We start from the raw sequence: 11,617 nt of genomic DNA on the forward strand, positions 1-11,617 counted from the left end.
CGACCTTGTGCGATCAAAACGTGCTGGCCGGAAGCGATTCACTCATCGCTGGGTTCGGAGCGAGACAAGCTTTCAAGTGTCAAGATCAAGATCTTTGTCGCTCTTGACACCCCCGTCGACCAGCCTTTCTGAATGCTAGCCCGACAGCGTGGCTGCTGCTCCACAGTGATGCAACGTGGGAAATTACGTTCTAGTGTCACTCGGCCGTATGTATCCAGTTTGAAGTAAAATGTTAGGCCGTTTTCTCATAAACTTACTGTTTTCTGGGTTCGCGGCCAACGCGTCCCTGTCCCGCCTCGTGATGGAAAAAACACACACGAAGCACACACGCAAATGCCACGAGCATGGCGCTGAAAGAACGCCGAGTGCAGGCCATTTTATCGGTTTTCCTTTCCTATGCAGTATTGCCCTTTCTGTTGATGCTTAGCAGTGACAACTTAGCGAGCAAGCAGATCAAATCGCCGAGCGCAGGGACTGCAGATCGATGATCCGACTTCATGTGGAAAATTAGCTTCGGCTCCAAGAGCATGCAGACGTTTCGAAGGCGAGAGGCTTTTTGTTGACAGCCACTTCCTGAAACCAACACTTGGACCTCGGATTCCATCTCGCGACGTCCATCGTATCTTTCGTCACACCATCGTTCAAGCCCATCTCATCGCTCCTCTCCATCATCTCACTCTCTCTTCTTCTTGCTCTACTGATACCTCCACTTTCGCTGCGCACGACACACCATCTGCTCTACATTGCATCCCAATCCATCCGACACTCTTTCAATTGCAGCCACAACGGCATCGCTTCCCATCTGGTTGATTCATCGCTCGTAAAGCGCTGCTGTCTTTGTTTTCCCGCCTCCCGCCATATCCTCGTCTATTTTTCGCTTGTATCCACTTGTTTTGGCGACCAGCAATGCCAATTTAATTGAGGCAGTTCACATTCATCCTTTCGGCACCTCATCCTCAATCGCGCTCCCTACTGGACACAGGCGACCGGCTCGCCACGCACTTTCTTTCTACAAGCGCGACCTCGCAAAGTTGCCGGCCATCTTTGCTGCAAGCAAGCACCTCGTTCAAGCGCATCGATTCTGCGCTTGAGCACGCTCTATCAGCACCGCACCACTCATCCTTGGAGCGGCAAGCTGACTTGCTGTCGAGACTTCGCTCCATTTCTTGTCCACAATGTGCTGTGGGAGCGCCAGCTGGAAGCGCGAAGAGGTACCCGATCACAAGTTTGACTTTATCGACGTTCGTGACTTTCGCAACAATGGATGCTTTCAACAATTCAAGTACGTCTTTCTCTTCATCATGGTGGTCAAGTCGTTCGCAGTGTACGTTGCCGACATCTACACCGCCGTCACGCTGTTAGCCTTCGGTCATTTCAGCGGCAGTCTCTACGACAAGGTGCAAAATGATCCGCAGAACAACTTCCGCGTTCCCATCTCGTACGGTCGTTGGATCTTTAGCGGATGCATCATCTTTTCCTTCCTCTTGCTCGCCTACGAGGCACACAAGTCGCGCGCCATCGTCAAGAGCCGCGACATCAGCTACGCCTACACCAACGTCATGGCCAACAACTACTACTCTCTGCGCAGCTACGATCACTTTTGCTTCTTCGACCACATCAATGACAGCAAAAAGAAGAAGGACGAGCTGGCTTTCTTCATTTTCTTCACCTTCAAGGGCTGGAAGCGTTTGCTCGTCGCCGATGGTCCGCGTCAGGTCATCAACTTTTTCACACTCTACGGTCTCGGTTCGTTCGCCAACTGGAGCACGAACCCGTACGACTACTATGAGGGCAACATCTTTACAGGCATCATGATCCTCTCGATGCTTTTCACCGTCGCTGTGTTTGCCGGTTCGATCATCCTGCTTATGCTGGCTGGTATCGCCTACATCCCGCTTCTCTGCTACATCAAGGGCAACCTCAAGGAGTACTGCTGCCACAAGGTGGACAAGCGTGTCACGGAACTCGTTCATCTCAAGAAAAAGCAGCGTCTCGCCAAGGTTGCCGAGATCGCTCGCAAGGAGGCTGCGGGCGACTTTTCGCATCTCATGAACAAGAAAGGTCAGATGGTCGGACAGGCGATGGCACAGCCTACTTTGCCGACGGTCGACATCGATCTGCTTAACGACGAGAAGCCCGTCAAGTCTGCAGCCTTGCAACGTACCAACAGCGTCGGAAGCTCCATACAGGGCAACGGCGCAGGCTATTACGGCCAGCCAGGTGTGCCAGGATATCAATCGCCAGGTGTTGGGCCGTCGCACTTCTACGGCGTCAACGCTCCCTCGTCCCACAGCCTCGGCTACGACAAGCCCGAGTACGCCAGCACGGCCAATCTGGTCTCGAATGCTGGCCCGGCGGGCAACGACTTTGCGCCGGGCATGTCGCACTCGGCCTTTGATGCAATGGCGGACCGCATGGGTCCTATCGGCACCAGTCCGATGCTGTTTGCTCAGCGCGTCGGTGGTGGTCCGGGCAGAGTCTCGCCCGCACCGCCTTCTTCGCAGCCTCACATGGATCCCTATAGCAGCAACAACCCCGCGTCGGGTCATCGAGCACTGCTGGATGCCAGCAACGGGGGCATGTCTCAGGAACATGGCGCAAGTGCGGATGCCTTTGACCTGTACGGCAGACAGAGTCCTCGCATGGATGCATCTGGCACGCATAAGGACACGCCGTACGGATCGCAAGGGCTGGACTACCCACCACCGCAGAACACGCACGGCGTCGACGGACTCGACTACCCGCCACCACCAGCGCCTGACATTTCGACATATGCACCATACAACGGACAGGGTGGATACGATCGTGCTACACCTGCTGTTGAGGTATCTGCTGCCCCCGCGAGCACAGTACACCAAGGCAGCAACGGCCATCTCGCCGTCGGATACGGCACGGATGGCTTTGGCGGGGAGCTGCACCCGGGCCGGTACAGCAACAGCAATGGAGCGAGATCGGGCGCCAACTCGTCGTCGCATAGTCCGAGCACCAGCGTCGGTGGTCTGGACGATGTCTATGATGCCTACTACCACTCGCACGAGCCTTCGCCGGACATCACGGCCGAGCAACGGCATAGCTACATGATGAGTGACTATCCCACCCACGCAGGCGGTGATGCGTACCAGTTGCAACAGCATCATCATCAGCAGTATCAAGTCGACGGCCACAGTGGCGGTGGCTACGATCAGTACCACGGCTCTCAGCATGGGTATGCGGACCAATGGTCGCATCCGAACCAACCGGAATTCCAGCATGCAGAGCAGTACAGGCATACTGATCCTTATCGACAACAATCGTCTCATCAGGGCTATTGATGTTGCTAGTCGCCCTACATTTGCCCCGCTGCGTTCGGACATTCGCATCTTGATAGATTCTCATCGCTCTTTTCCAGTCTCTGTTCGCATTCGCATCAGTCTCGGCATGAATATGCCAGTCGCATTTCACACCAAAGACATATCAAGTCCAACCAAGTCAGCGTGTGAAGGCATGTCTGTGTATGAGTGCCCTTCGTCCAACTTTACGTGATAAGAGGACCGCGAGTCGCGAACAAAGGTGACCCTGACCGAACAAGGAAAGGGAACGGGTGAATATCAAGTGTTAGCAGCGGATCGCTGGCTGCATCTTGTTTTCGGCCGATTGAACGTGGATGCAAATTGCTGGGCTCGGGCGGGAATCGGCTCGTCTGGCCGGAAAAGCGGTTTCACAGAATGACTTTTGCTGCTGGTCCGGCACAGATCGTGCTCGAGCACAAGCTGCCCGACGAACGTGCACCTCGCACCGAGTGCTACAACTCAATGCCATCGTAGATCAGGCCAAGGATAGCATGGAGCTCCCCCGTAACTCTATAGATGTCGCATCTTCGATCATAGACAGCGGAACAGTACTTCGCAGAGACGATGTACACCCGGCACTCGCTTTTTCACCTTGCCGGAACGGAAAAGGTGGAGAATTTCAACAACGCTCGAGCGGGGAAGGAGCGCAGGAAATGGTCATCGGAAATGAATGAATCCTTTCCTTTTCTTTTTCTTTTTGTTGTGATTCAGCCGGATGAGTGACCGATGGATGCATCAAGGGAGACCGGCTATCGCGAAAATGCGAGACTGTCCGACTGCCCAAGCCGGTGAAGCCTTTGGGCCATTTGTCCGGTCTGTGACGGCAACAAAAATTAAGCCGTACGGGGCTCCCGCAAAATCACAGGATCAGTTATCATGACGAGCAACCAGACAAGATGGACGGACGGACGGACGCGAGCGGCTTTGAATTCGCTGCATCATCGCTTTGCTGTGTGCAAGTGCCGCAAATCGGAATCTTCCTGCCACGCTTGAACCTGTCTGTGCACCTCGGTCTTGTCGACTATCAAACTTGCTTCAATCGTTACCTTTGATTGTCACCACCAACACCTGCTGCTAGCAACTCCCTGAGCTGATTCCTGGCGGACGGACAATCACCGCAATTGCTCCGTAGTCGCCTTGCTACCCACCAATACGGACACCTGCCCGAGCAACGCTCCGCTCCATATCTGATACCATTAGGTTGCCGTCTTATCGCACGAGGCCGACATCAAACGACGAACGGCTCACTTCATCCTCATCTGGTCTCCCTCTTGATAGCTGTACATCTGCGAGGTCAAGTACCGACACTGTTATCGCTATCTTTGGTCCTTCTGTAGACCGGCCGTTCTCTCGAAACCCCTTTTGCGGACCCCATCCAGCCTCGCCTCGAACTCTGCTTTTCGACCCGCCTTCCCTAGTCCGGCGCAACAGGTACACACATACATCGCCATGGCAGAAGAACCCCTCACGCCGTTCGGCCAGGCGCTTGCCGGCGCACTCGGTGGCGTCTTTTCCAATGCTGTCATCTACCCGCTCGACACAGTCAAGACGCGAATTCAAGCCGGTGAGAGCTCTGCAGTGGTTGCCGGCAAGGAGGCGCGCGACCCTAAGGATCCCTCCAAAACCATCATCACTGTGCCCAAGAATGTAGGCATGATCAAGGGCATCCTCCACATCATCCGCAGCAAGGAAGGTGCTGCCGGCCTGTACAAGGGCTTTGGCGCGAGCATGGTCAACACGTTCTCGACGGGCTTCGCTTACTTCTACTGGTACTCGGTGGTTCGCACGCTCTACCAGAACCGACTGGCCAAGCGAAGTGCGTCGGGTGTCGCTGTCATGAGCACGGCTGCCGAGCTTGTGATGGGCGCCATTGCTGGTGCGCTTGCTCAGATCTTCACCATCCCTGTCAGCGTGATCGCCACGCGGCAGCAGCTGGGCTCGTCCGAGAGCTCGAAGGACGGCAAGCCAGTGGACGAGAGCTTCTTGGGCGTTGCCAAGGACATTCTCAAGCAAGACGGTGTCACGGGTCTCTGGCGCGGACTCAAGCCTTCGCTGGTGCTGACGGTCAACCCAGCCATCACGTACGGTGTGTTTGAACGTGTCAAGACCATCATCCTCGCCTCGTCGCTGGACGGAAAGATGACACCGGGCAAGTCGTTCCTCGTCGGAGCGCTCTCCAAGACCTTGGCCACCGTGGTCACGTTCCCATACATCTTGAGCAAGATCCGCTTGCAGGCCAAGAACACAAAGTACACGGGTGCCATCGACTGTCTTACGCAGATTGCAAAGGAGAAGGGTATCCTCGGATGGTACCAGGGCATGCAGGCTCAGATCACCAAGGCTGTGCTTGCCCAGGCGCTGCTCTTCTACTTTAGGGACTACTTTGAGGTTTGGACTCGCCAGATCCTCAAAGTCAGCAAGAAGACGGTTGCTGCATGAAGTGCTACGCCAACAGAAGCTTTTGGGGAAAAGCGTATGGACACCACGCTCTGTCAAAGGCACGGCTCGACCTTTTTTTTCAATTGCATGTATCTGGTTACGTCTCTCCTTCTACTAGATTGAATGATTATGTCGCAAGGTTGCCATGTGGAACTATCCGATTCAGAGACGCGATGAGCACAAACATGATGACAGCTTGCCTGAGCTGGACGTCAATCAGTCTGACACGCTCAAGTCAAGCGATGTGAGTAAGATCCGCGGTAACTTGGTGCAGCGGTTCAGGGTCGAAACTAGAAACTTTGCTTGCGTGTCTGTGCGCTCGTGCTCCCTTTCCGACTTCACGTCTTTTGCGTGCCAAGCTAAAAATTGGAGCGGCTGCTTCGGGGAACTGTTTTTTTTTTTTGCCCTCTTCAGCGGTTGAGCCGAGGCTGACAAACGGAATGTACACGCTCGAGCTGTCACAATCCTTCTCCGCACACACCTCGCAGACACATCATCTACTCTTTCCTCCATCACCTCAGCCTGAACGCGCCGACACGACCCAGAACACACCTGCGTATCGAAGCCGAGCTGTTCATCAAGATGACAAGCTAGACGGCGCTAGCCCGTACACCACCCTTGCTCGCGAGCCGATCCGACATAGTTCGCCAGGCGCGCTTTCGCATCATGTCGCGAAACGGATCTCGGCTCAACTCGGCGCTTGGCGCGATCGCAGCTGTTCCAGGACCCTCCATCAAGGCACTTCCGACAGCGCGGAAGGCGGCAGCGTCCTTGCGGTTCGCGGACACAGCTACTCGTGCCTCTGAGAAAGCTCCTATCTCGCAATCGGATCGCATCGCAGAAGCACGCTCGACGCGAGCGCACGTCCACGATCATGGCCAAGGCTCGTCCAAATTACGGCGAGATGCAGTGAGAGACAGCTACCTTGCAGTGCAATCGTTCTTCCAGCGTCTACCACAATCAAGCATACAGCAACAAACGTATCTATCCCGCAATGCTTTCTCGGCAGCGTCACATTCCGCTTCAATTACTCAACTTCGGATCTTTGCGCCTCCCAGCAGCATCGCGCAGCAAGCTCGTGCCTTTCATGTTGCTCGTGTAGATCGATTTGACGACAAAGACCGACCCGACACAGATCATGTCAAGAAAGACTCACCTGCCGCAGCTCCGACTGCGGATACAGCTCGTCATCAAACAACAGATCCGCCAAAGTCTGCACAGCCAGATGGACAGAATGGCCGCGGGGCAAAACCTGGACCTCAGAGCACAGAGTTGACGACAGCCGAGCGCGCCTATCATCATTTTGCCAACTACCCTGCGTCGCTTCGACAGTTGGCAATGCGTGCCGTACCCGCCTCCTCGCAGGGTGGACAGCCTCAGCCCTCGAAATCCAACGAAGTCCAGCCGCACGACCAGCATCGCCTCAGACCGTCCAAGGAAGATCTGCTACGATACGCGCAAGGATTTTGGACACGACTCCGCATCCGTTTCAAGTGGTTCACCATCCGCGGCTTCCGTCGCTTCAACGCAGACGACATCAGTGCCTTCTTCACCCTCGGCGGTTTCACCACCGCCGTGTTCATCATCGTCGGCACCACCACGTTCTTCTCACTCATCTTTGCAGCTCTCAACGCGCTCAATTTGCAAGAGTGGATCGCGAGAAAGATCGCCGACTACCTCACGGCTGAGACAGGTGTCACTGTGGTGTTCGAGAGCGCCATAGTTCCCAAGTGGAAGGAGAGCAAGATCAGCTTCAAGAATGTATTCATCTCTCGTCGAGCCCACGGAGATGTCGACTCGTTGCTCGAGGAGAGGCGGCAAAAGGCTCGCAATCGCGGCGCCAACCGACCCAACAAGGTCAAGCGTCGCACTGCGGTCACCGCTGGCGATGGTATGGCGTGGGAAGGCACGCACTACGAGGAGGTGGAAGAGGTGGCGCCGCCCATGAGCGATGAGGCACGTGGCGAAGATCTGGCCGAGGATGATACGGTCAACACCAACTACACCATGTTCGACCTGCAGGTGGACTCGATCGATGTGACGCTGAGTCTGCAGCGATGGTTCGATGGTAAGGGACTCATCGAGGATGCCGTCGTCCGGGGTGTGCGAGGCATCGTCGACCGACGCAACGTGTTCTGGGATCCAGCCAAACCGTACGATCCCAAAGCTGCTCGACGCCAGCCGAGTCACGGCGATTTCGAGATGGAATCCGTCGTGGTCGAAGACTTCCTCGTCACCGTCTACCAGCCGAACGACTTCCGCCCTTTCAACTTTAGCATCTTCAGCGCGCACATACCCAAGCTGCGCAAGCAGTGGATGTTCTACGACCTGCTGAGCGCCGAGTCGATCACGGGCCAGGTGGACGGGTGTCTGTTCAGCTTGCACAAGCCGCAGAACATCAGCCGCACGGTGGAGCAGGACCGCGAGATCTCCAACTCCAAGTGGAAGACCATGTCGCGCATGCGCGTCGACGGTGTCAACTTTGACCACATCCAGAACCAGTCGGATCTGACGGGCCCGATCTCGTGGATCTTGTCGGGCAAGTTTGACGTGGTGGCGGATATCAAGTTCCCGCGGGATCTGGATGACGAGGCGGATATCAATACGATTATCATCGAGGTGCTGGACAATTTGACGGCGGCGCTGTCGGGTGAGCCGAGTCGGGATCGCGATGATGATCCGATTCCGGGGCAGCACCGGCTGAGCGGGCCTGCGATCGAGGCACCGGTGTCTGCGGTGGGTCCTATGGCCGAGCGTGTACGCAAGGAGAACGAAGAGGCGAGGCGCCAAGGTCGAGAACCGCCGATGGTCGGGGCAAAGAGGCGAGCCGGATCAGAGTCTCAGGCAAAGCCGTCATCGGAGAGCAGTGCCGAGTCTTCATCGCGCCAGCAGCCAGACGACGCAACCCAGCCCAAAACGTCGATCCCACCTCCCGCCGTGGTGATCGACATGGACGTGCGCTTCAAAGACATCAAAGCCGCCGTGCCCCTCTTCACGCACGACATTAGCTACAGCACCAACGCGTTCGTCCGGCCCATCGTCGCCTTCATGAACGCCAACAAGACGCTCATCCCGATCCGGTGTCGCATCGTGATGGATCTGAGCGAGTTCGACGGCTCGCTCGACCTGGCGCAGACGGGTCTGCTGCCCGTGGTGTCCGAGAAGATCTACGAGGCGCTGGCGAACCACGTCGCGAGCCAGAATGCGTCGAGCAAGCGGCTGAAGAACGTCAGCCTCTGGTCGTTGCAGGTCGGGGCGAATGCGGCGTTGAATCTGGTGACCGTGTTGAGGGATACGATGGCCAGGACGACGGGGACGAGCGGTGCGGTGGCGGTCAAGGGGAGGGCGTAGAGGAATGTGTGTTTCGAGATATACCCCAAGACGATGTAGTGGAAAGAGGCATGAATGTACTTGTACCAGATCGTAAGGTGTGTCTGGTGTTGAGGAGCGTGGTTGGTGCTGTCAGACCCTGTGCAGGGCGGGCGATCGGAAAGGTGAAATGATCGGCAATTTCGCCGGTGAATTCGGGTGAATGCATTCCGTGTCTGCCGACCCCAAGGAGAGCACGCGCCATCTGTTCTCTACCCTCTCTCCCCTTCCCACCCCATCGCCGTCTGTTCGGATACGAGATCTCTGCTCTATCTTCTTCCAAACATCTGACACCGTTATTCAACTCAACTTCACGTCCTTGATCCTTGCCCAAGCACTCACAACCATGTCGACGACCGCCACCCTCTCCGCAGCCGAGCTGCAGCGCATCCGGGCCCAATTCCCAGCGCTCGTCTTCGCCGACACCCCCAACACGGGCATGTCTGGCTACGTGTTCGCCGAGAACGCGGGCGGAAGTCAGGTGCTCTCCACCGTCGCCGAATCGATCACGTCGTACCTCCTGCGAACGAACGTGCAGATGGGTGCTTATCCGCTTGCGGTGAGTGCCGAACGAAACGTATCGCTGGGAACGTGTGCAGCAGCGGTGCTGTTGGGAGCCGAGTCGCCGGACGACGTGATGATCGGTCAGAGTGCTACTGCGCTGGTGGCGAGTATTGCGTTGATGATCGAGAATCAGGGAAGGTGGGGTGAGGGGGATGAGGTGGTGATCAGCGATGCTGATCATGAAACCAACAGGGGTGCGTGGACTAGGTTGGCGAAGAGGCTGGGTATGCAGCTCAAGAACTGGCCGGTCGAAACGACTTCGCAGAACAACGCATTCGCAGCAACGCTCAACCCGGACGCTTTGAAGGACATCGTTACACCGCGGACGAAGTTGGTCGCATTCACTGCATGCTCCAACCTGCTCGGCGCCTTCACGGACATCCCCAAAGCCGTAGAGATCGTTCGATCCATCGCTCCCGACGCGCTGATCGTCGTCGACTGCGTAGCCTTCGCACCGCACCGTCGCGTCCAACCCCGCGTATGGGGGGTGGATATCGCCTTCTTCAGCCTGTACAAGACGTACGGCGCCCACGTGGGTGCCATGTACATCGACCCACGGGTCAAGACGCAGCTGAAGAGGTTGAACCACTTCTTCCTCCAACCATCGCCTGGTGAGGGGGAGGGCATTAAGGGGATGTATCCTTTCCAGACGAGTTCGGTGCAGTATGAGCTGAACCACAGTATCGCTGCCGTGGCGGACTATCTGGTTTCCCTAGGCAGAGGTAAAGTTGGCGAAAAGGGAGAGGAGGTGGATTGGAATGGGTTGTTCGAGAGAGCCAGCGCTCTGCCCTACGTCGCACAGACGAAAGGTTCTGATGGTGCGGCGAGCAGTGGCAGGGTGAAGATGACACGAGCTCAAGCAGAGGAGGTGCTCGATCGGGCATTCGCCAAGATCGCGGATCACGAATCCAAGCTCTCCTCGCTCTTCATCCAGGCTCTGCTCAAACACGCCTCCAAGGGAGTGCGGATCGTCGGTGTAGAATCCTCCTCCTCTTCCGAACGAGCTCCGACGGTGGCGTTCGTCGCGATCGATCCAAGCACCGGCAAACAACGGGTCGGCACGAGCAAGGCGATCCACACGGCGCTGGTGGAAGGCGGGAAGATGGGCGCACAGCAGGGACACATGTACGCACATCGTCTGGTCGAGAGTTTGGGGCTCGATCTCAAGGACGGCGTGGTGAGGGTGAGTTGGGTGCACTACAATACCGAGGAGGAGGTGGAGCGGGTTGTAGGCTGGTTGGACGGGGTGTTGGAGCATGTGCTGGGTTGAAGAAGCCATACGGACAATGAGGGGTGCGGAGGTCGGTGCTAGCCATTGGTTCGGTCTGTCAAACCCGAGATCGCAGACTTGGTCGCTGTCAATGCAATGTTTCTATTCGATGCCGAATCTTAGTTGCGAAGTTCTCGTTTGCTTGCGACGCTACTCGCCGTCGTCGTGCGTGTGGTGCTGCCTACGCGCTGAAACTGTCCTCCGCTGGAACAGCATCTTTCGGATGCTTGTTCTGGAAATGCTCCTTCAATACTCCATAGTTCTGTCATCGCAAGATACGTCAGCCTACACTGTGCGTCTCTCTCTTCTTGAATGTTTCTAAGAACTTACAGGACTCTGGGCCATGCATCTTGGACAGGTGAACTTGAGACCCTTTTGTCGGGCTTCGCCGAGTTGGGATTTTCCACCTTTGGCGGCGGCGGCTTTCTTGGCGGCTGCTTCTTGTGCTTGCTGCTTTGCGTGACCTCGCACCTGGGTGGGAGGCGAGGTAGGGTGTGAGCAGGTTGCGAGGTGGTACAAGAGAGTGGCAGTGTAGGTAACAAAACGGCGGAGTGAGAAGCGTGTCAGGATGGTCACTTCAGCAGGGAGCGAGTTGGATGGCATTTGTGACCACAGCGAAGCAGTTTGGCGCGTGTCTGATACTTAC

General features: G+C 56.4%; 5 protein-coding genes across 5 annotated transcripts; all 5 read left to right on the plus strand.

The window, feature by feature from the left end:
- Positions 1-1,175: 1,175 nt before the first annotated feature.
- Positions 1,176-3,311, plus strand: PHSY_004573 (vacuole protein; the record flags this gene model as incomplete). Its single annotated transcript, XM_012335186.1, has 1 exon — positions 1,176-3,311. The coding sequence occupies one exon, from the start codon at positions 1,176-1,178 to the stop codon at positions 3,309-3,311; it is 2,136 nt and encodes a 711-aa protein (XP_012190576.1).
- A 332-nt stretch (positions 3,312-3,643) lies between these two features.
- PHSY_004574 (cytokinesis regulator) lies at positions 3,644-4,003 on the plus strand (the record flags this gene model as incomplete). Its single annotated transcript, XM_012335187.1, has 1 exon — positions 3,644-4,003. The coding sequence occupies one exon, from the start codon at positions 3,644-3,646 to the stop codon at positions 4,001-4,003; it is 360 nt and encodes a 119-aa protein (XP_012190577.1).
- Positions 4,004-4,778: 775 nt separating this feature from the next.
- Positions 4,779-5,768, plus strand: PHSY_004575 (hypothetical protein; the record flags this gene model as incomplete). The annotated part of the gene is made up of 1 exon (XM_012335188.1): positions 4,779-5,768. The coding sequence occupies one exon, from the start codon at positions 4,779-4,781 to the stop codon at positions 5,766-5,768; it is 990 nt and encodes a 329-aa protein (XP_012190578.1).
- Positions 5,769-6,434: 666 nt separating this feature from the next.
- On the plus strand, positions 6,435-9,119 carry PHSY_004576 (potential mitochondrial biogenesis factor; the record flags this gene model as incomplete). Its single annotated transcript, XM_012335189.1, has 1 exon — positions 6,435-9,119. One exon carries the CDS (start codon positions 6,435-6,437, stop codon positions 9,117-9,119), a length of 2,685 nt encoding a protein of 894 aa, XP_012190579.1.
- A 181-nt stretch (positions 9,120-9,300) lies between these two features.
- Positions 9,301-10,971, plus strand: PHSY_004577 (hypothetical protein; the record flags this gene model as incomplete). Its single annotated transcript, XM_012335190.1, has 1 exon — positions 9,301-10,971. One exon carries the CDS (start codon positions 9,301-9,303, stop codon positions 10,969-10,971), a length of 1,671 nt encoding a protein of 556 aa, XP_012190580.1.
- Positions 10,972-11,617: the final 646 nt, after the last annotated feature.

Source organism: Pseudozyma hubeiensis (genome assembly GCF_000403515.1).
Source record: "Pseudozyma hubeiensis SY62 DNA, scaffold: PHS45, whole genome shotgun sequence".
NCBI lineage: Eukaryota > Fungi > Basidiomycota > Ustilaginomycetes > Ustilaginales > Ustilaginaceae > Pseudozyma > Pseudozyma hubeiensis.